General features: G+C 33.9%; 2 protein-coding genes across 2 annotated transcripts; both read right to left on the reverse strand.

Moving 5' to 3' along the window:
• Positions 1 to 576: 576 nt before the first annotated feature.
• Positions 577 to 1,839, reverse strand: LOC138307120 (neuronal acetylcholine receptor subunit alpha-10-like). The gene has a single exon (XM_069247751.1). It carries the CDS (start codon positions 1,837 to 1,839, stop codon positions 577 to 579), a length of 1,263 nt encoding a protein of 420 aa, XP_069103852.1.
• A 3,227-nt stretch (positions 1,840 to 5,066) lies between these two features.
• On the reverse strand, positions 5,067 to 22,280 carry LOC138307121 (sodium-dependent multivitamin transporter-like). The gene is made up of 16 exons (XM_069247752.1): positions 21,909 to 22,280; positions 19,879 to 19,947; positions 18,672 to 18,723; positions 18,119 to 18,186; positions 15,553 to 15,633; positions 14,985 to 15,058; positions 14,469 to 14,606; positions 13,938 to 14,073; positions 13,123 to 13,211; positions 12,324 to 12,429; positions 12,028 to 12,034; positions 10,608 to 10,678; positions 9,297 to 9,538; positions 6,193 to 6,293; positions 5,725 to 5,846; positions 5,067 to 5,135 (listed from the first exon to the last, which is right to left on the reverse strand). The coding sequence occupies exons 1-16, from the start codon at positions 22,278 to 22,280 to the stop codon at positions 5,067 to 5,069; spliced, it is 1,797 nt and encodes a 598-aa protein (XP_069103853.1).
• Between the last annotated feature and the right edge of the window lie 2,537 nt (positions 22,281 to 24,817).

The raw sequence follows: 24,817 nt of genomic DNA on the forward strand, positions 1-24,817 counted from the left end.
AACTATAGACCCCAAATTCATAATTGTTTAATAGTATATCTTGCCGTACGATGACTCTGGAGTGATTTCCATAGAATCAATACACCTTGAATGCGGGCTTTAACTTGGTTAAATTGCATTATTTACATTTCCGATTTTTTCTTTGCTATATAACGTTACCAACTGGGCAAACCATCAATTGACCGGCTGTTACATCAATCGTATCAGGTTGAAAAATAAAATTTTATCGCAACATTGAATTTGAAAGAAATCGTCGGTTGAAATGTAAATATTAAGATTTTTTTTATTTTTTAGTTTTGGTTGTTTACTGGAACGTAAACAGCATTTATTGGACAGATATTTCAACATGACGTGCTAACGCGATTTATTTAAATTATCTGTCCAACGAATGCAGTTTACATGCCAGTAAACAACAACAAATGAATATCATTCCTAAATAAGAATATATTTGCGAATATATTTGAAAAAACCAAGACGCAAAATATTGTATAGGCGAAAAAAGGGTTTATAATACAATGCATTTGTTTATTAAACAGTCATTATAAATGTTTTACCTGATTCAGATATAGTTCTGATCTAAACAGAAATGATATAAACACCATACACAATATTTGCAATTACAAGCATCGCAAAAAAGATTGCGAAAAAGAATTTGTCGAGCATAACGCCGAATTCCATTTTCGTGAGCGAATGACCATTGTCTTGCATTGTCGGAATGTTTGTGTCCTTTATAACACATCTATTAGTATGTAAGTCGCCGTACTCTGTGTTAGTCGTCGTGATGTTGATTTCGTACTCCTTTGTAGTAGCCGATTGCTTATCTTTCATACATGTACTTCTACAAGTGCAGAACATCTTCGAAAGCCAAACAGGCATCTGCTCGTCAATTTTCGCCATATGGAACCGAAGTCCGATCACAGTAGTAAAGAGAATAAGGGCACTGTACCCCACGTTACACATCAGATATTTAGTGAAGATTGACACTGGGTTTGTGATAGGGAGCTTCTCCGTTATAAGTGTCATGTAGACAGAAAACGAGAGGAACATGGTCACAGAGAATGAAACCCTTTCTCCAGATTGTGGTGGGAGCAGGAACACCGCAAGGTTAAGGAAACACAATAGTATTATTGGTGTCAGAAGGTTCACAATGATAAATTCGGGCTTTCGTCGGAAGATGACCCCAAACGTTGCAACGCTGGAAAGTACTTCAGTGCCGTTATTTGTGTAAGTTTCTAAAACATCCCACTGTGAAATATCGACCAAATCAGAAATATCGCTGTCATCAACCGGCGTAATAAAAACTTCATTAAAAATGTAATCAGAAGAAGCGAGTTTAATAGTGCAGTCGTGACGATCAAATGGATACAAATCCATATCTGGTTGACATGTTGTACTGGTCATTACCGTCACAGTTACAAACTGTTTTCCATCACTAGTTCCGCGAACTTTTCCCGTCGTTAAACGTTTTCCGATGTTCTCATTTCCAGATGGATTACTAACCATGAGAGCCGGGTTCCATATCTCACCGGAATTTAATAATACATACAAATAGATGTCTGTTCTGACATTCCATTGCAACAATTCGTCGGTCCATATTATCATGAATGTTGATGTCGAAATGAACTCTCCAGAGACTTCGTGAAACGTATTGATGGATTCTAGCTGCCAATGAACAGTTACCTCAACTGCTCTAGTCTGATCTTTTACGGGACGTAATCGTTTGGAGTAATTCTGAAGAAGGTCGTTATGGAACTCCTCGACTACGTCATAAGGCAAGCCCCAGCCATGGACAGAACCACAACAAAAGAGAAAGAAGAAAGCTAGAAACATCTCATGCATTCTTTAGACTTTCGGGATGGATTGAAAATCAAGTGATACTGGAGCACTTGATTCAAACGAATGAAATGATAAATTCAGGTCTATGGATAGCCTACAAAGGGCCCCTATTAATTGATCTTCAGAGTCACTCTGGGTAATTACGTAAGTATTGTCGATACACCCATCAAAATCAATATCGTGAACGAAACAATTGACAAATGATCCTGATGATGTACAAATATTTACTTACGTATTCATGTAGGCATCCTGCTTATGTAAAGAGCGGGTACTTTGAACTCATCGGTTAATGGAGGAACAATTCAAGATGATTGTAGTAATGAGAAGTATCCCAAGTACCGCAAGTTATACAAAAGAGGTTAAGTTTGTTTTCGGTTAATATAATTTGGTGCGTCAATTGTCCATGGTAACTATGAATCTCTTTGTCCGACTTGTCCAGTGGATATTCGATGAAACGTCATGCGCGATTCGCACAACTATACAAACGTTCTTCAATCCGACTGAATACTTTGCGCTTTTAAATATTTAAATACCATGTACATTAAATATACTTATCGTTCACTTTTGCAATACATATTGAGTAAACAAATGCAATTGACCATAATAAAATCCATTGCATTTCTTATGAAACATCCTTTCAAATATTTCAAAAAATCAATATACTGCGTAGTGTCCTTAGAGGAGAGGAATCGAGAACTTTCTATTGCCATATTTTGTATCAATATAGCCTAAAATAGCCCCTTTTGCTACCGACCATCATGTCATTGATTTGACGGAAAGTTTCAAAGATACTGAACGTTATTATGAAATTGTCCATTAATGTCGGCATTATGTAAAGTAGCTTAGATTTCGGGCATCAAAAATCTTTAGATTTCAGTCCAATGACAGTTAAGGTCATTTTGAGTGTTTACATAGCAATCCTATAAGCATAGAGAACGCTTCAAATTCTTACTTGTGTTAGTAATGAGCATACTGTCACATAGTCCCTGCTGTCAATTACGAAAAACATAAACTATGCATTTGATTGTGTCTGCTGTTGTATTTATGACGTTTAGTTATGCTGCATTTCGAATGCTGGATGACCTTGACATATGAAAAGGCGGATATTCTTCGTAACACTTTGCTTCAGAATTACACTAAAGAGTTACGGCCCGTTCAAAACCAGAATCGTCCGGTACACGTCGTTGTGGATTGGCAACTGCATTCAATTGATAGTTTTAATGAGGTCACAGGGATTTAGTTGCAATGCCAACATTCCATATCCGCTGGACGGACGAAATATTACACTGGAATCACGAGTCCAGAGGGAAGTTGTATGTGACGTTTGATATAATTCAGGTTTGGAATCCAGATCTTGTCTTGAACAACCCTACCGGTAATACGAATATCAGGAGTAAGTTTATAGAAGGCAAAGTGCGTACAAACTCTAAAGGAAATCAAACATGGATTTGTATCCCTTTGATCGTCATAACTGTAAGCTGTCCTCGACAGATTATACAGTCGATGAATTATCTCTCGCAGCAACCAGTTCGAGTACACTTTCTTCTTTGGATGATATTTCCCAATGGGAAGTACTAGGCTTTTACGAATACAATGGGACTACTCTGTTATCCAATGTAGTTGTATTCGGGGTCATCTTCCGACGGAAACCTGAATTTATCATTGTGAACCTTCTGACTTCAATAATCCTATTGTGTTTTCTTGAGCTTGCTGTGTTCCTTCTTCCCCCCCCCCCCCCCACAATCCGCAGAAAGGGTTTCATTCTCTGTGACCATGTTCCTCTCGTTTTCTGTCTACATGACACTAATATCGGAGAAGCTCCCTATCACAAACCCAGTGTCAATCTTCACTAAGTATCTGATGTGTAACGTGGGATACAGTGCCCTTATTCTCTTCACTACTGTGATCGGACTTCGGTTGCATATGGCGGAAAGTGATGAACGGATTCCTGTTTGGCTTAAAAAAAATAATATGTTTGCGAAAAAGTGCAAAGATGTACGGCTACAAGATTGATCCAAATCCTTGTAATACTCAAGACATGTCTAATACTCAATGTAGCTGTGTCGATACTGTAAAGGAATTAGAAATGGAAGACGGCGTCGTCTTGGTTGCGTTAAGGCACATTGGTATCATGCTTGATAAAGTCTTCTTTGGATTTTTTCTGTCGATGTTTGTGGCGGCAAATGCTGTTTATGCTGTCTACATAGCTTCATCATAAAACCATATTCATCTCACAACATTATGTTTTCTTACAAACATCACAGTCAAGATTCGTGTACAAACGTTTGACCTGATGATTAACCACAATGTTGTATACATCAATGTACATGTCTAGTAAAACTTTTCTTCATGATTGTCAAACGTATTTCATGTTCAAAATATTTTTTATATTTAAATTACTTCATGAAAATATCTTATTTTACCAAAAAGAAGGCAAACACGCCTATTCAAAAATAAAAATTGACATAGATTTTATCTTCATCTACAGTGTAGAGTATAGACAATTCATTTATTGTCTAGCTGATATAAAGCCTAGGAAGAGAAAAAGGTTTGATCAAAGTAAAATAATGCTCCTATTTCATTTTCTGAAATTACGCGAGTTAGATGTTGAATACGCTTATAAGACGTTGCATTCGTTAGACTAATTTTAAGGTATGATTATATAAATTTAAAAAGGCTCCACCGCCGACAAAGTATAAACGATACTCATTTGAACAATGTGTGGTGTTTAATCTTGCATATATTTATCTTTATCTATTTAGGTGTGAAACAATAATATTAACATACATCGGTATTTTCTACAAGAAAACAGAAATATCAAAATATTAACATATATTTTTCAATAAAGTTTACGATCAAACTTTTAATTAAGAATCGTAAACAACAATGCTACTCTTGATATTGTAATTTCAAATACATTATTATGTAACAATAGCCATTAACATAAAATATTTATCCATACCTTTTAAAATTATTAACTACAATTCTTATATTTACACAAGTTCTGTCAGTGTATGTATGAAGCTATATAATAATACTTATATTTGTTTTATCTATTATAATATTATTATCTATATAATAATATCAATTTGAAAGGAAAAAGTATCATTTATAACTGACAAACAGCGTGAACTATTCTGGTATGGCCATTTATGCATTATATAATTAGAACTGTTTTAACTAGATTGAGAAATGCCCTTGGTGTAATACAGTAACAAATAATAAGGGTTTTATGTTATAAATCCACCCGTTGTTTTGGCATCCGTAAGGCGATTGTTATCCAGAGAAATATCCAGTACCTATAATAATAAACAATTTTGTATTAAAAATTAAACTGAACAACACATAGTTGTGGCATTGAATCAGCTTAAAAAAAAAAACAAACAAACTAATGTGAACATTCCATATATATATATATCTCAAGTGTAATTACATTTTCAAGGCTCTTGTCCCTAAGGAATCGTGACGCCGTTGTACAAAATCTATCAAACATTCAAAACCGACTGTATATAATTCAAGTGTAATTAAAATTTCAAGGCTCTTGTCCCTAAGGAATCGTGACCCCGTTGTACAAAATATATCAAACATTCAAAACCGACTGTGTTTATTGTTAGCCGAAGACAGAATGATTTTTTAATTAATTACAAATACTCGTCAAAAACGGGTCAGATTCTATAGATTTTTTTTCAAATACACGATCTTTAACGGAAGACAATATTAATTATAATGCTACTGTGTTTCTTTCTTAAGTAACAATTTCAGTCATCCATAAAAATGCATTTCATTGTTTTTCAAGTTGATTCATAATTTTCTTTATACATTAGCTTTGTTATAAATACCTGAAATAATACTTGTATTTTAATGTGGTATTTTCTTTTTTTTACTTACTTCCTCCTGAGTCGATGGATGATACTTGGCACAACAGAATTTTTGCCGTACGAAATTCGGAACACATTTCCCTAACAGCTCACATACAGGTACCGTTAGGTTTTCCGGTACCGGTTCATGTCCTGAAAAGGAGGGAAGAAATAAGGAATGCATGAATGAAGAAACGAACGTTATTTCTACAATGTAAACTCAATTTGCCTCGACAGACATCTTATCTGAGCAACAACAATTTTCAAACCATGATAGAGTAACATTTTTCTCAAACTAACTAGAAGTGTGCGACAATTCAAAGTATTTTATCTTTATTTTATCTGTCCCTTTGAAGACAGATATATTATTATTTTCATAGAAAATGACACTTATTTTACGAATTTGGCCATAATTTTAAGTGTAATATGATCTTATTTACCGTATTTAAAAATTAATTTGGAGAATTTCGATTGACATAAGTGATATATATATACTTACGTCTAAGACGACTTATCAACGATCCTATTATCAGAACAGTGAGTATACCAATCGGCCGTAACCACCTATAGGATATAGAGTACATTATGTCCACGCCTTCTCTGAAAAAGACCAAATTAAAATTACTAGTGAATTATTATTGAAAGGTTTCAATTCTTAAGATTTAAATATTACTAATAATAATCTGGAAATCTTATTTACTACGTAATACGTTCTCGGAAAATGAAATCATTAATGAATTCTAAAAGGTTTCAATAACAAAAATAATAAGATTTAAATATTACAAGAAAATCAACCAAATGAATCTCAAAATTTTATTCACTGCGTATTTCGTTATAGGATGTAGACACTGTTGGTGAAAGGTTCAGTTACAGGTTATGGTCCCATAGTCTGGAAGTTAAAGTACAGAAAAAACAATAGATGACATCACAACTATGTTTTAAGATACCTGATAGTATACCTCTCGGTCTTATTACCTCGGAGCAAATTGTCTTGTTAGATAATACAACGAACCCGTCAACACAAACGGGTACTTTCTAACTACCCTACAGGACTTTCGAATTTAAAGTTAACGATAGATACCGGTAAATTATCAGATACAAATATCAGTTTACAGTGACATATGTTTCTATTGTATCTGTACCTAAAGCGTTTTTGAGGTGATTTATTTTTGCGTCATCTAATTGATCGCTAAATAGTGAAATTAAATCGAGCGCGAAAATAACTCCGTTTGGTTTACACTTGCTCATTGCGCAATTCCTCCATCAATATATATATAATAGTTTATTTTATTTATTATATAAAAACAACTTATATGAAACTATATTTACACTTGCTATGCTTGGTCACTATACGCTTATACTAGCCGATTTTGTTTACCATAACTGCATGGTAACATTGAACTTTGAACTTGCGTAAGAAAATGTTCTATGCAACGTTAAAGGACTACTTTTTTAAACAAACACATGGCTTTGTTTACATTTTGATGCAACATTACGTGTATATTGTTGTTTTTCATAGAATTTTGGAAAAATGTAAACAATAAACACATGATTTATATTTATATCTGATTCAAACAATTTTTAAATTAACAATTGTATACAGAAACGGAAAAATATCCCGACCGGGGCGACGTGCTTTCATTTTTGTTAAAAATGATGGGTGTCAAATGTAAACATTACCTCTGTGTCTGTGTTCGTCATACGATCGAGTCATTTGGGTGGACGGGCGTGAGACCTTCTGATAGAGGTCAGTTATAAACATATCCTCTTGTCTTTGTTCTTTGAGAATTTAACATGTGTATTATAAAACATGCACCGCTAGTAATCCACGTGTTGACAGTTACGCGTCACCACAAATACATTGTATCCATCGAACACAAGTGAAGTTATTCCATCTATAGCCTAGATGGCGATGGATATAAGCGTAGATTATATAATCACATGGCTCCGAAGGATGTAATATCGTCAAGTCAGACGACAAACTCAAACAAATTTAGCTACTTGAACACTGGTGTTTTGACAACTTCGGAAAACTCCACTGTGTACGCGTGCGTCAGCCTCGCCTCGCTGCACAATAACGGTCACCGAGTTCACACATGTGGCCGAGAACAAATACTTTATGAAATTACGCTATATATGAACTTTTTGCAAAATTTAATACCTACTTAAAGTTCTGATCTGATTAAATAAAATTATCTCTGAAATTTACTTTGTTTGTCATGTTTATTTTACACTAAAATATTGAACTTTTTTGTCGTCGCGGATGAATAATTCTACCTTACGTGCAGCGTCATCATTCGCTGTTCAATTGAGTAAGCTCCTCCCACTTTTGACCGACATTTATTGAATAACTACGTCACTTTCAAATGACGATTTTATTGCATAAAATATAAATAAAAAGTCGTGTGAGTGTAAATATAGGGATTGGATTTCGTTTTTATGTTAACCATGCTTGTATGGAGCAATTCCTCTAAGAATATATTCAATATGGGGCGCTAAAGCGCCCCATAGAATATATTCTTAGAGGAATAGCTCCATACAAGCATGGTTAACATAAAAACGAAATCCAATCCCTGTATTGATACAAAATATTTTCGCATTTGTACACGCGAATAACTTAACTTTATCTCCAAATTAGATTATTCGATATTTTTAAACAATTTACTTTCGCGAATTTCGCGATCACAGTAAATTTGCGAATGTTTTATCTCCGCAAATGCTTATATTTCCATTCTATCAGTTTCCCGATTAATCTATGTTAAAACAGATGGGCAATAATTGGCTATGAACTCCAATCTGGCCAAGCGTATGCATATCTAACGTTTCCGCCGCGTCACTGACAATGTATTCCATGTATACTTACGCCTATACATAACGGTCAAATACTTTCAAAAGTGGTTTTAAAGTTGTGTAGTCTATGAAATCTAATAGTATTATCGTGTTGACAAAATCACTTGTATTAAAAAAACGTCATCGCATAATTTTCATTTATTCGCTTGTTTCAAACCGTTTTGTGTTGAACTATATTCAGAAGTTGATGCTATTGCTGTTCCGTCTATTAAACTTGGTGACGTCAACACTAGCGCAAGCGGGAAATTTAATGGATATACGTGTGTAGTTTTGAATTCGAATGATCGTAATGGGAATATAAGTAATAAACTGTTACCAGATTGGACATACAGTTGATATGAAGCACATCCGTCCGAAAGATAAATATCCATGGCGTCCTAACGGGCGCCATTGTATTTATCTTCCTTCCGGATGGGCTTCATATCAACTGTATGTCCAATCTGGTAACAGTGTATTGCTTAAATGAACCTCGCTTATACTAATATATATTTGCATTTAATTTCTAAATTCGCCAAAGTTAATACTTACGAACTTGGTTTTAGAAAGAAATCGCGAAATTTGATTAGTTGTATTACAGTACCTCCAAAATATCAATTATACTTAAGAGCAAGTTTAATTTACATTATTTGAACGCCTGAAAGTAGCCAAATAGTGTCATTACGAGTTCAACAAGTTAACATACATGTAATCGCCGAGTTGTAGCGTTTTAGATAGAGGACGTATTATAGAGGAAGTACATTGAGGATAACTTACGGCGTTGTTGAGGTAGTGATGTCTAGAGGTTGTGTGGAGGTATAACTCGACACGTTTGTGGGCGTAAATGTATCGTAATTATATAAAGATAAATTAGTGATTGAGGTAATGTTAGGGAATATGCAGTTCTCTGTAGAGGCAGGTTCCAGTTTTGAGTTCGGACTAACGACGTCATTAATATATCGGCCAATAGCTAGCCATCCCACTAAACCGCAGCTCAAGATTCCGCTAACAATCGCTCCCTAAAAATAAACAGCAACCAACCAAATAGATATGATAAAGAAATAAAGCCATGGTTTTTTAATCATAACTGGAGGTAAAATCTAAACAAATCATCAACATACATATATGACCATGTCTAATGATTTATAATTATAAATTATATTTATTAGACGCCCAGCAACACGAACCGCTCACTTTATACTTTCCCATTATATATTCGTAATAATCCACATTAATGTGCAATATGATTTAAATAATGTAGCCTTTTACAATATCATGAAGGGAAATAGATACGATTATAACGCCAACTAAAAGTTATACTGTAAAAGTACTGTTTATATTACCAGTGCATTGGCCCGGGGGCAGAGGAGACCCATCAGGAATATGCCGAGCACCGCACCCCTCACGCAGGAACTTGTTGTTTTAAAGATCTGTACATAATAAACTACTCCTTAATACAATATTTATTCGAAAATGCCAAATGGGAGGTATTAACGGAGTAATTTCATTATGGAGTAATCCAAGCAGCCATGTGAAAACAAATTCTCACATCCGGCATAAAGTGTGAACTGCAGCGCCATGGATCAGTTAGAAAGAACTATATAAGAGCAAAAGTTCCAATATTAGGAGGAGATTTAAGACAAACCTATCCCACAACACACGACATCAACGCCTGAAACAGATTCCATACAGGCAAGACCGTTTTTGTATTAACTCTAGATGAAACACTCAGCAATACTTTTCTTACATTTGTAATATCAAATATTCATTCAACAATTATAAAAACCCGTATTGATTCTTTAGAAATGAAACATCTGTTATATCTGTTGAAGAAAATGATGTATTTGATAAAGAATTGTTTTATTTCTTCTATTAATTTTCAGCATAAGTTGAAAATCTGTGTTTTAGTCGATATAACAGCATGTATTTACATTAGGCTCATTTAGGGACATGCTAGAGATTTCAGCGATGCAGGTGGAACGCAAGACTATATTGTATTGTCAAAGTTGCAACTGAGAGGTTGAGTTTTAATGTCATACCGGCTCATATCATTTTTTGACAACATTGAACGAAATTAAATGGTTTTACCTGGATAATCGGCCCTTCAAGTCCAGATACAAGGAATGCAACGATTATACCAATAGCTCCAAACACCAAAACTAAAAGTAACAAAAATTTAATTCAGAACTAATAATAGACATAGAAGGCAGGGAAACCTAGATGTTTTCAACATCTTGGTTTTGTGGCAGAGTTTTGGTAAACCCTACTCATGCTTTTCTTTATTTTACAAAGTGTCTCCTTTGTTTGATATGTATAATGCTATGCCTAAGCCACTATGACTTTTTATTTGTTTGTCTATATATTTTGTGTAATATTAAATGTCACCATCTGATGGCCATTTCACACAAAACTATTTTTTGTTGTTCATGTGACAAGATGGAGGATGCATAAAACTCAGCTAAGTACTTAGCTTAATTTATGCACACCGATACTTGCACATATATTTTATAGGAGTTTTCTCCCTTTGATCGTGTACCCAAATTTATTGTAAGGATTACTTCCCTTTACTGATAGGAGTAAAGGATCATGGGTAGAAAAAATTTTCAAGGCGCCATTATGATGAGAAAGTGCGAGCTCCAATTTTGAATTTTAACAATTACCCACCCTCTTCCACCCTAAAGTTATCGTTCGTGGAACAAAATTTCTGTTTTGAAAACTTATATAAATTTATATTTCCAGCCATGATCTTTTATTTTACTCCAGTTAGTTATTTAGTTATGATTTTTTTGTTTTAGGTTTTATGTTTGGCAGAGTTTTGGTAAACCCCACTTTTCTTTATTTTACAAAGTGTCTCCTTTGTTTGATATGTATAATGCTATGCCTTAGTCAGTATGACTTTTAAATTGTTTGTCTATATATTTTATGTAATATTAAATGTCACCATCCGTTGGCCATTTCACACAAAACTATTTTTGTTGTTTATGTGACAAGATGGAGGATGCATAAAGGATTTTACATGAGTGGCTATGTGATATGAAATTATCGAACGAGTTCAATAATTTGATATGTCATGAGCCTATAGGCGAGTGGCATATCAAATAATTTATAAGGAGTTTGATAAATTCCATATCACATAGTGACGAGTGTAAGATTATATTTATCACATAACTTTTATTTATAGAAATATAAGCAAAACTTAAACTGTATAAATCTGACTCGGATGTGACTTTTCCGTCTACTGAAACAATCATGCGACGTGATATGCATATAGATATTTATGACATGGTCGTTCGCGCGTGTGATATGTCTAGGAGGCTTAGGTATGTGATAAATTAACTTATTTGATTATGATGTCGTAATTATGAAATTGCGTTACTCTGTGCTATGTCATCTGGCAGAGGCATGCCACAGTCTTTTAACATTTAAGTATGTCCTTGTTTAGTGATCAACATAAATTGAATAGGGTCATTTGGCGCTGTTAGTTTTATACTACGGTAAATAAGCCAACGTGCTGACTATTACATGGAGGGATACCTTGAAATGAGGTCTCCAACTCTTTCAAGTGGTCATGCCATCATGCTTATATGTTAGGTTTACACCAGAAACATAACGCTTTCAGCGAATTAAACATACAACGAACTCATTTTATAGCGAATTGAATTTTCAGATCAGATCCATCTGAATTTGTTACAAGCTAGTTTTACTGTAGATCTTTTAGATTTCGATCTTACTATTAAAGTATGAATTGTTGACCTTTGACCAATTGTGAAGACGCGTTTGTATGGCTGCTGTAATTACTGATACCTGAGTGAGAATCGTCGACTTTTTATTTGACATTGGTTTTGTATGTGGTTTAACTATGTCCTCCCAAAACAATGCTGACAAACCGCTCAGACTCGAGGACATCGTGCTGAAACGAGGAAACGACAGATAGAAACAATAACATGAATACCTTAGAGAAGAGTTTCATATTGAATAATGCAAACAAGCGAAGTTTTCTGGTGAGGGACATTTGTAATTACATTACGATTTATTTTCGAGGGCTTTATTGTAATTAAATCTTTTCTGTGGCGATATATTTTAGTGATAAGTAATCAAATAAATCGTAAATTCCCCATTATATGTTCATCAGAGCGACTAACAGGGGAGCTTTTCGTGGGGGTAACTAAAATGAGGATATAACATTTTAACTATTTCACAAATTTTCGCGAGTTGGTCATCGATGTATAATTTAATTCAATGCTTTCTTAATATTTCGCGTATAAAATTTTCGCGATCATATTGATAAAGTATAATTATAGTGTATCAGTGTGCAGGTGACTTAGACACGCGAATTAAGTTATAGATTTGTCAAGTCAGACCCTACTTAAAAATGCCTGAGAAAAATAATGCACCGTACACTTTATCATAAGCTGTTGATTAAATGCAAAGAAATATCATACCGATTAATTTGTTTTACATCTACTTTAAGTAAGCATTGTAAATGAATATTTCCAATAATATTGTAGTAAACTTTTTGAAAATAATCTAAGTAATCTTATTTCTATAACATGATTGTATTGCTTTGTTTAACAAAATACATATTAAAATTTGGTCTTCTTACCTTAACGAAGCACTGAAAATACCAGCAAAAAATAACCCAGGTAGGCAAGGAGTGTTTCTGAAAACGTCCATCACCATCTTAGCAATCAACTGTAAAAGTATTTAAAATCCATAACACAAAAGAAACAATCTGATTAAAACCAGCTCTTCAATACGCTTACGCTTTAGCTGTTTTTTTATGTTAGAGTTATCTTTCCTTTGTTGAGATATTATTTCTAAAATCCACTACGTTTCCCAAACAAAACATAAAAGCTTATTGATAACAATAATAACGCCAGTTTGTGTATATTGAACTCTCAAGATGATGTTACAATGTTACAATAAATAAACACACCCGGTGTAAATCTTTGTTATCAATGATGGTTTATTTCGCTATTTTCCCAAGAGGAACAATATTAGTCAACTACTGTAATTGTGACGACGCCGGGAACAAAACGACCGGATTGTGAAGTGATGATCTAACATTCGATCAGCTGTAACCGTCCAATAACCCCTACGGTAAGGTATCCCCACGAGAACTATAACATGTCGATTTCGAACTCGTAGCCTAGAGTGCACTCGGTGTGTCCTTCATTAGGGTGGGAGTGGATATTAATCGGATTTTATCATCAGACACTGTTCAGAGCATGGAATTAATTTTCAAATAGTTCTTCGATTACGTTATTACAGGGTATAACATTAATGGATTTGCAATATTGCATTTTTCGCACTAGGTATGCATTTTTTTTACTTCCGGGTTATCAAATAATTTGCTGTGTAATGACATCATAATTTATAATTAATTAGTTAATCGCCTAATTCTAATTAATCTCTCACCTGGTTTGGATTGTCCACCTCTTTGGCCTCCAAGGGGTCACAACCTTTGGATTCATAGTAAGCAAACATAACAACGCCTTCCAAAGCAGCGATCAGATTGGTAATCAGGAAAGCAAATGCCGTAAACAGGTACATTCTAAAAGAAATAGCAACATAAAAGATCTAGCGCTGATACATCTTTTAATTTAACTCAGTCTTTATGAAATAAATTGAAAGACGATTTCATAATATATATATGTTTTGCCTGTTATTCAATCCTTTTGTCTGTAGAATATGTCAATAAAAGTTGTTGAAATGAAATGGAAATAAAAGAAGTACATGTATCGTTTTCGAATCAAACTGTATTTTAATAACTCAATTAGCAAATCTCAATAATAACATGTCCTCTATTTCAACACAATGATTTAAAAATTGACAAAATACTTCACCTTGCCCATGTTTGATCGCTACACTCAGAAATCAATTAAAACTCGGTCATGTATCGTTTTACGTTTTTCATTTAGCATTACTCTTATAAGATTTCAGACATACCTCTTTGCTGATTTCACTGTTGGTGTCGCCTTAATCCTGAGGAATGATACCTGTGTGAGTGGTACCCCCATACCGGAAATAGTACTCCCCACCACCAGACTCCAAAATGTCTGACGCAGAGTCGGGTTAGGATCAAAGCTGAAAAGGGAATTGAAGAATCATGTATGTGAAACATCTTACATTGCTAAATAGATTTGTTTAATCCATGTATTGAATTGATTATACTTCTTAACCTTAATCAAAGACATGAAGCACGAGTTTTCGGTAGATTTTGAATGTCTAAGTGATGCTACAGTGCTGCTAACAGTTTAGACTAGGTGTAACTAGATTAACAATATGCGGTCACTTTAACTAGTCCTTTCTAAACATGATTCAAAATTACTCATTTAGCGAAATCTATCAATCACTTACGTACGTTAAAAGTAATAATTGAAGTTCAAGTGACTTACATAGGATATAGCATTCAGTATATACATAACACAGTAGAAACGTAATTATTATTATTAGATCACATACTTGAAGAGATTTAGACGTCCTTTGTTATTAAATAATGTCCATGTGGCAGCAACCCCTCCAGCTTCTATCGTTCCCTAGTTTAACAAAAATAAAGAAAAAACATAAGAAAAGAAAGGATGATTTAATACAATATAATCTTTCTTGAAACAAACTTTTTCATAAATTTAGATTTTATGTCATTTGGCTTATACATAATCAACGTCTATTCATTTAAAATATTCCCCGATAGACTAACTGATAGTGATTTCTTACCCGATTGGCTAAAATGCTGTTATTAACATTCTATCTGATTGGTTATTGCGCTGTTATCAAATTTAATGGGTTTTTTGTATTGGCTAACGTCAATAAAATAGTAATTTCAATGAAACTTGCATCATATCCCGGTTACAAGTATTAATTTAGATTGCATTTTTATACTTTGTTTTATAACCCATTTACATAAACAATATACATGAAAGCTTTTGTAAAATATTCACCATTAGATAGATAATAACATGTTATAAATATAAAAGGGCATTATTGTTAAATATAGATAAATATGCCATGTATTATATAAAACATCATTTACCATAATAAGAAGAGCAAATATACCGCTAAACATCAGAACAGCTTGTACAACATCGGACCACACGACTGCCTGAAAACCTCCCTAAAAATAAAATAAAGAAGCCATTTGCAGTGATAATAAAAAAATACAATCTATATATATCAAATTATGCAGCTGTCTAGATACATAAAGATTTTATCACTAGGGTATAAAATAAAAAAAATAAAATACATGTATTTGGATATGGTTCAGTTTGTGACAGCTTGATTTCAAACTAAACCAGAAGTTCTCATAAGGTTTATGCGTATAACACTTTACACTTAATCGGTCTATAAAAAATTTTTAAAGGATAAATTGTCTTTATAGTGAACTGGTCAAAATATCATATGGTTGAAATTGTCCATATGGGACACAATGAAAGTGTTTTTATTAAACATGTATTTAAACAGAGGAATTAACTTTATATTATTTACTTACTATATAAGATATCTAAGTTTATTGATTTCCATTTACGCACCATTGTTGAAAATCTACCATCTTATCTAAAAGATACTACTGATTACTTGAATAAAACGCCTTGCCATGACCTACCAGATGGCACTCTGTTAGTTACGATGGATGTTGTCTCTCTCTACACCAACATCCCGCACGCGGACGGCATTGCTGCCTGTCGTGCGGCATGGGACAGACGTGTGTCTAACCATCCGTCGACCCAGAGTTTAGTAGATCTCCTTAAACTTGTCCTCACCCTTAACAACTTCAAGTTTAATGACGACAACTACTTGCAAATCAGTGAGTACAGCTATGGGCACCAAGATGGCTCCTTCGTATGCCAATGTATTCATGGGACACCTTGAATCTGCAATCTTAACATCAGCCGCAATCAAACCATTCAGCTGGCTCAGATTCATTGACTATATTGAAATCAAATTGACCTTCAACCGACAGTCTCTCGATGAATTTATTGAACATACCAACACATTCCACCAAATTCACTGCCGATATATCATCAGATACCAATATATTTCTAGACACTAGATCCACCATAGTTGAAGGGGCCATTAGTACTGACTGGTATTCCAAACCTACTGATTCTCAGCTATACCTCCGTCCCACCAGTTGTCATCTCTCGGATACCGCTAGAAGCATTCCCTATTCACAAGCTTTACGAATCCGTCGAATAGTGTCCGACAATACCACCGTAGAACGCCGGTGCGAAGAGATGAAATGCTACCTTCTCTCTAGAGGATACCAATCGCATCTGATCGACCAAGAAATCGACAAGGTCCGCGCCCTAGATAGAGCCAATCTCCTCATATACCAAACCAGAACTGCCACTCAACGTGTTCCCCGTGTGGAAACATTCCATCCTAACTTACCACATCTCCCTTCTATCCGTAGGAGCCACTGGAAAATCATTGAGTCATCAACAAAACTTAGGCGTATTTTCCCAGAGCCACCGCTACTAGCCTACCGCAGACCAAAAAATGTAAAAGACCTTGTTGTGAGCAGCAAACTTCCTCATCTTGCTCCTGCTGCACAAACGGGTTCATTCCAGACATGCAAAAATAAACGGTGCATGATGTGCCCATACACAGTATCCACAGACACATTTGAATGTGCTATCAACAACAGAGCATACAACATCCGACAGAAACTGACGTGCAAATCCAGCAATGTCATCTACCTCCTCTCGTGTAGGAAATTCACAATGCAATACGTTGGGGAAACCGGTGGTCCACTCAACGTCAAAATCAACAAACACCTGGTCTATCAAAACTGTTGCCAGACATTTCAACTTACCCAGCCATAGTTTCAAAGACATGCAGGTGATTGCAATTAAGCACTGTTCCTACTTGACACAAACCAAGCGTCGATCGAGAGAGAGATTCTGGATTACCTATCTACAGACCCGCTATCCCAAAGGCATTAACGAACGTTAAATATACTAATTGACATCAATTGATCACTTGCTTTTCATTTAATTATCCCTACTTCCAGCATTTTCCCGTTCTGTTCTACGCGTTTTTGATCCTTTACATATGCTGCCCGGCAAAAGGCGACTAAATTTGGGACTTCGCTTCCTTGCCAACACACCGAGAAGATAGGCGACTAAATCTGGGACTTTGCTTCTTTGCCAACACACCGAGAAGAAGTTGCATCCTATACCAAAGAGCACTAAATATAAATTTCGTCACATATTTGACGTCACGCGTGGCACGCTTTGCAGTCATCGCTCATATTTTAGCGTTCTGTCTAACAACATGGATACATTTTTGTAGATCTGGCCTTCGACTGCCACTTGCCGAAGGGTAAATTGCGCTCAATTGTGCTGTATAGTTTAATATTTGTCTACTTTGTCCGGCATTACTGTTCGTATCCTATTATCGTGTTCGTTTTGTATGTCTTGATAAAGGGGCAGATCGCCTCAAAAATTTTACAATTTTGTTTTGTGCACACGGTTGGAATTACTTCCTTGTCCCATATTTACCATTTGAAGTGATTCGTATCCAACAGACTTACGCTTAATTGGATCCCGTGGCATCGGGAAAATCCTGTTGATATTACTTATTTGACCCTTACTTACTATGTATGTATAGATGACGACAACTGTCATTACTCCGACAATAGACACCCATTGTGGTATATCAGCAACTACAATTAAACAACAGTTTTGTTAACCCCATATTTGCTTTTAGTTTCATATTTATACAAAACAAATATGTCTTTATATGTATTTCCGATAAGTTCTGTCATATATCATATTAGAATACAGTTGTATCAGTTTTTGAATTATGAAATTTCCTGTTACCCTATGTAATTATCTTCTTATTCATTCAATACGGTTGTTGAATTATAAGTGTGTATATGTACATATTCAATAAAATGAAATAAATCCATAATTCCGCGCATCGTTTCAAAACTGAATCTACACAAAATCCTAGTGTGCTAACATTATTTCTTTACTCTAAACCGCTAATATTATTTGTACATGAAAGTTCTTTTAAATCTATTTCTTGTTGTTGTTAATATTATTGTTATTTTCCTGTTGACATATTAATATTGACAGAAAGCATTAATAAAATTTTGCCCTTATTTGAGATTCCGCCGAGGCTGTCCAGTTTTAACAACAAACCTACCGGCTTCCAACGTTACGGCAGGGACAAACAACACTGTTCCCAGATAGTTTAGCTGAAATGTGGAAGATAGAATCTCACATTTTGTTCATTTTTTGAATATAATTGAATTTTGCTGGTAACTGAAATTTCCTTTGGCTTATATTAATTTGATTCCTCATAATATTTAAATGACGCGCCATTTGTCATGTCGCATCTCATCGACTGATACCACTGTTTAACAATTTTTAAGGATTTTTTTTTACGAAATTTGACCATTCACAGTCTGATAATGAATAGCAAGGATTAACTGAAATATAGTTTATATTGCTGCATTCGACGTATTAAGCGCCCTTCCCCATATAAGCGCCTCTCCACTTTTCTGGAGAAGGAGTTGAAGTTGTACAAACCCCATCCCATGAATTTACCGATGCTGTACAAGCTGTGTTGTCTGTAACACCAGCATTGTATCCTATATTACATGAACTTGTGGGTCTTTTAACACGTGAATCATGACATAATAATGTGTCTCAAAGGCTAAAAGGTATATACATACATGTTTAATGTAACAGACTTTTTTCGTCCACACCTTTCAATTTGATTCACTTATAATCACTACTTTTGTTACAATACTTAAAGATGCCACACCGCCGACAAATGGTATTGTTTCACTATCAAAAACAGGAGCAGACGATTTAGTAGTTTTCTTCAGTTACAAAAGTTACTTACTTCACACCATTACCACCATTGAAAAGTATGAGCTTCTAATTTTATTTCAAGTTAAAAATATGAAAAATAATTAACTGCATCCCGATAAAATTCTGTGGCACTATATCCTATGTGGAGTGAATTACTGATTGCGCGTGCACCAAAGGCAAAATAACAAAAATATAATATTTTCTGAGTTAATTAAACATACATATACACGATTGAACACCAATTATTGTTTAAATAATTAATAACATTTATGCTCTGTCGGCGGTGGAGCATCTTTAAGCCCCTAGCTAATTACGGCGAATACGGTATGTAGTTATAGTCTATAGTATATTCTCATAAACTAATTCGTGGTGAATTTTGAGAACACTCTGCTTGTTGTGCTATATCTTAATCGCATACAAATCTCTTTTCAAGTCAATCTTAAAACTTGCACAAATAACAGCATTCGATAGTAGTGCTCTTTTAAGGTCATGGGGAGGTGCATTTTTATAGCTATGTTTGATTTAATACATACCCCTGATATGATGCTTAGGACTGTAGCAAACATCCGGATCCCATGTGATTTGTAACGGAGTTCTAAATACTGTAAAACAAAATTAACATTATTTTCATTATCATTATGTGCGCGTTTGGAAACAATCATATTTCCTCATAGCCTGATGTTTTCTCATAAAAAGACCGTTATATAATCACACCAGAATGTGTATTTTAACTATCAATACGCTTGTGTATAAAATACACGAAAACATACCAAAAATGACGAAAATTCTTGCGAGCGATGATTTATAATAATAAGTTTAATAAATTACTGCATGAATACTCTACGGATGGGTGAAAGTGCTAGCAAGAAACTTCTTTTCAAAAAAATTATCTCCCCATTTGGACCTCATACCTTGAATACAATGAATCATTGTGTATTTTTATGAATTATATATGAAAAGAAACTTGAATATTCAGTCAAAAAAGACAACTGTGGTCCCTCGTTGCGAATAACAACTTGGAGAAGTAGATATACATTACTTATATAACACTTACCCTGGATATGATAAAATTAAAATCAAAATTATTTAAATGACCATACCTGTTATTAATGGAATCTCTCGTTATCTTATGATTCCATTTTTTTCATGTTGTTTAGAATTTAAATGTATGCATATCACATATATACCCTATTGACAATATGTAAATATAGGGTTGCAGATATTCAGCATCTGTTTCAAATATACTTTTTCCCCAAAACGGACAATGCAATTTAATGTAAAATTTCAAGCTAACATTAGAGACGTTTTGATGATATCAAACTGAAATAAGATTATCATAAACTTCAATGTATCAAAGTAAGACACCTCAAATAAATTCATCTATGTGAAGATTATACCCGATGAAAATAAAAAATGCCTTTAAAATCTTATTCATCAACCATGTATTTAGCGTCATAAACTCTTTGTCCCTTTCAAGTTTCTCATAATAAAGTACATCATAAAGAATATAATGAGGTTTTTTTTCATTTAAAATGTTATTGAATGATATATTGTCTTTGTTTTCATGATAATTCTGACTTTGTTAATGTCCGATTTTTCATATCTTTATACAATTTCGAGAATACCACAGAAACCCAATACATCACAATAGAGACATTGAAGCGTATTGATTTGGAAAAATAATCTGTTGTTTAATCATCCATATTGTACGTAAGAAAATGTTTGCATTTCTGTGAGAATTCGCTGCGTGTTTCATGATCTTTTTTTAATTTACAAAATGACCGCACTGTTCGAATAATATTGCAGAACAAATCTTATAGTTTAATACAGCAAATATTGTTTGATGTGAATGGAATTCTAATGAATTTCACTGGAAAGGAAATCATGGAAAATATCTTGAATAAATTTCACATAAAAATCACGTAATTGGCACGTGAAGCAAAATTGATAAAGTTTCGGCTGAAGAAATAGTAGTGTTGCCCGGAGCGAATGATAACGTTGCTGGAGCGAATGATAAAGCTGTGCAGGATAAAACCTAGTATTATAAATCTGCTGAAAAAATCGTATCAACAACTTAATGTTAGGCGACCAGTTTAAGTAAGGTTTGTATTATTAATATGATTAAACTGGAGTCGCGGAAATAAATTTGTGTCCACATCGCACACAGAAGAGTTTAAAGATGCTCCACGGCCGACAGAGCATAACTGTTATTAATTATTTAAACAATAATTGGTGTTCAATCGTGTATATGTATGTCTAATTAACTGGTGTAAAGTAAGTAATTTTTGTAACTGAAGAAAACTAATAAATCGTCTGTTCCTGCTGTTGATAGTGAAAAAATACCATTAGTCGGCGGTGGAGCATCTTTAAAGCACACAGATAACAGACAAATTCCATTTTTGCTAACTGTTAGGTCTTATGGACGAAGAGGGCTGATGTTAGGTAAGTAAGGTCAATGGATGGCAATTGCCCTGAGGTTAATAAACTCGGGACTCAAATATCGGTTATCATATAAAAGAAGCCAACCATGATATTTTAATTTATTTACTGAAGTCAACTCTACCTCAAATATGCTTGTAATCTCCAGTTGCTTTAGAGTAGGAACCAAAAAATGGCGATTGAAAAGTTGCTTTAGAGTAGGAACCAAAAAATGGCGATTGAAAAGATCAGCGATGAAGAATCCTATATTTGCCATGTACCACTGCAACCCATACATGTAAACTTCGGCGGGGACTCCCAACATCGTGATCCCAGACTCGTACGAAACTACCAATGAGATGGCCACAGGTATGGCCGCCATTTGTCCTGTACCCAGTAAGTAGTTGGACGTGGTCTTTTGTTTCTGTCCTTTCAGTGATTGATATAGTCCGATACCAAGGGATACTATCACCGCCAATACGATGATAAAGTAATCTTCCCATTTCAAAAACGCCATATTTTAATGAACGTCGAGTATTTCTGAATTTCTGAAACAAATGCATCATCATATTAAACACAACGAACACAAAGCAAATTAAGGCCGATACACGTGGGAGTAAATTAATGCATTAGGTGAAAGTCGCTTAAGTAGATATATATTTATTACGAAACACTAATCAAGTGACAGAACCCGTATAGGTGAACATTGAAAATTGATTTACAATGTCTATTAATAATAAACATGTCTAGTTTGTACGCTATTCACGAACTCACAGAAAATTCAGGGAATTTGGATTATTTAAAAAAGTGCAAAAAAGTAAAAGCAAAAACAAGTGATGCCATTTTCTAACAGCCTTGATTTTTAAATTGTGAAACTCATGCGTGATTTGGATTTTCAATTTATTGTTTTATTTTTCAGTTTTCCCACAAATTTTCAAACTAATGACAATATTGTAATTAAGGCTAATTCCTTTACAATATAATTCGAAGTTAGCATAGGTTAAGATGAAATATCAAACTATCGTCAAGTTGTATCTGGCGTGTTCAAAAGCATTGTACATGAGTATTTGGGACAATGAATTGATCATAATAATTTTTCTATCGTTTCAAATCAAATATGTTAAATTATGAGTACAAGATTGCTCTACACGTTCGCATTTTAGTGGTGAAATTATTTTAGTTCTTTTTTGCGGTAAAATGCTGTGCTGAAATATGATTGTACTCATTGTATTTTATGTTTACAGTTTACGGTATACAGAACATACATGAATTTCTCCATTGACTTCTTAACACCTTCAACACATTATTTTTTGCTGAAGATATTTCATAATGTAAAATGATAAGATATTCACTACAATTTGCAGTGAAAAATGACCAAAATGTTGGTCTAAAATTAACTCGACAATTTTACTTTGACGGGACAATTAATTTTGAAAAAATGAGGCTAATTTACTTTGACAAAAATCAGTAGTTTAATGCTTACATAGCTATATAGCCAGTGAGAGATAAAACCCTTCACTGATTTTATCGCAAATCCATCAATCTGTTCAAGGTAGGTTTCGTGCTAAACCTTTGCACCGATATAAATAGGAGATTGCTTTTGTGCTACACTTTGATTGCTCCAAGTAAGTGGACATACAGTATTTATACAATATCATATAAACTTACCTATATCATTTACGCACGTCTCCTCGTCGCCAATAAAAAAAAGTCCAGGAGTGACACATCTGTGTCCTAACACTCTCTACACAGCTGTGTTAGCACGAGGGAGCGTATGACAAGATAAGAAAAAGTAGTATTTATATACACAGCATCATTGGTCGATATTACAACGTTGCTTTGACAGTGGTTAAATGGTTCATTGTATAATTACAACTGAGTGGTTTTGCAGTCGTAGTGTACTGGAACTTATGACAATGTCTCCTACGTCTGTGCACCAACTGTGCATAAAGGTGATTTATTGAATTCAAAAGCAAGATATAATGTGGTTTGTAAAAAAAAAAAAAAAAAAAAAACTGTGTGTCGATATCTTGATTGAAATTAAACAAAATCCTACAAAGAAAAAATATATGTATAACATAAAAAGCAAATATGAAAATACATGAAATAAGAATACAAAGGGGAATACCAAAAATATAAAAAAAATAGTAAACTTATAATATCAAAACATCCAAGATAAGAATTCACAATGGAATACAAATAAGAACAAAACCAAACGTTCCAGACTAAATATCGCATTAGTATTAATTTTAATGATACATCGATCATATGGATTCACCTATTACAATAAGAATATGCGAAAAGCAGTGCTATGCTCTTACTTTAATATAATGGGAATAATATATTCGAAGTGAAATCGCAAATCTGGAGTTAATCAGATTGACGTAATTATATCAAATCATCAGCAAAAAGTATTGTAGTTTTATTTTATTTTTATTGTATTTTGTAGTTTTTTTTAATTTTGAGTCAAAATATATTGAATTTAGTTAATACATAGATACACAATAGAAATTTAGACTGTTTTAACTTCTATACTTTCTTGATATCGAAACAGAGTAATGTCCCTTTAACTGGTTATTTACTGGAAATATCATATGAAAATACAACTATTATATTAGTGAAGTGAGCACAGACGAAATTGTCTGGCTCTCTGATAAATATATACGTTCTAAGTGCCACCGACTAACCGTTTTATCAATGGAAAGGAATTTAATTATTATACTATGAACATTAAAGTTATATGTGCAATAATTGGGCATAAAATTTAGACATGTTATTTTTTGTTCTGTAATCTATTGAAAACCATCAATTTTGATGAATTAAGCTGTGAAATTAATTCAAATGGACAAATAAACATGTTTGAAGGCTTACAAGTTATATTGACATTACGAAATTTATGCACTGTAAAATGATTATGCATTATTTATGTTTAGATAGAAACATACTTGCAGAAATCTCTAAATTACTAATAACACTGTACAATGAGAAATGAAATTGTAGATGGTAACTAGGCTTCATTGTCTGGTCATATACATACATCTCACTGCACTGTAG

This window comes from Argopecten irradians, chromosome 14 (genome assembly GCF_041381155.1).
Source record: "Argopecten irradians isolate NY chromosome 14, Ai_NY, whole genome shotgun sequence".
Taxonomy (NCBI): Eukaryota; Metazoa; Mollusca; class Bivalvia; order Pectinida; family Pectinidae; genus Argopecten; species Argopecten irradians.

What these genes read in the sequence shown, in the direction of transcription:
- LOC138307120 (XM_069247751.1), bottom strand. Translation starts at nt 1,839, where the DNA reads ATGCATGAGATGTTTCTAGCTTTCTTCTTTCTCTTTTGTTGTGGTTCT.
- LOC138307121 (XM_069247752.1), bottom strand. Translation starts at nt 22,280, where the DNA reads ATGGCGTTTTTGAAATGGGAAGATTACTTTATCATCGTATTGGCGGTG. An exon ending in TCGTCATCTATACATACATA is followed by an intron (nt 15,634 to 18,118) that starts GTAAGTAAGGGT and finishes TTTTATTTTTAG; the next exon opens with GGAGGTTTTCAGGCAGTCGT. An exon ending in ATTTTCAGTGCTTCGTTAAG is followed by an intron (nt 12,430 to 13,122) that starts GTAAGAAGACCA and finishes TCCTCGTTTCAG; the next exon opens with CACGATGTCCTCGAGTCTGA.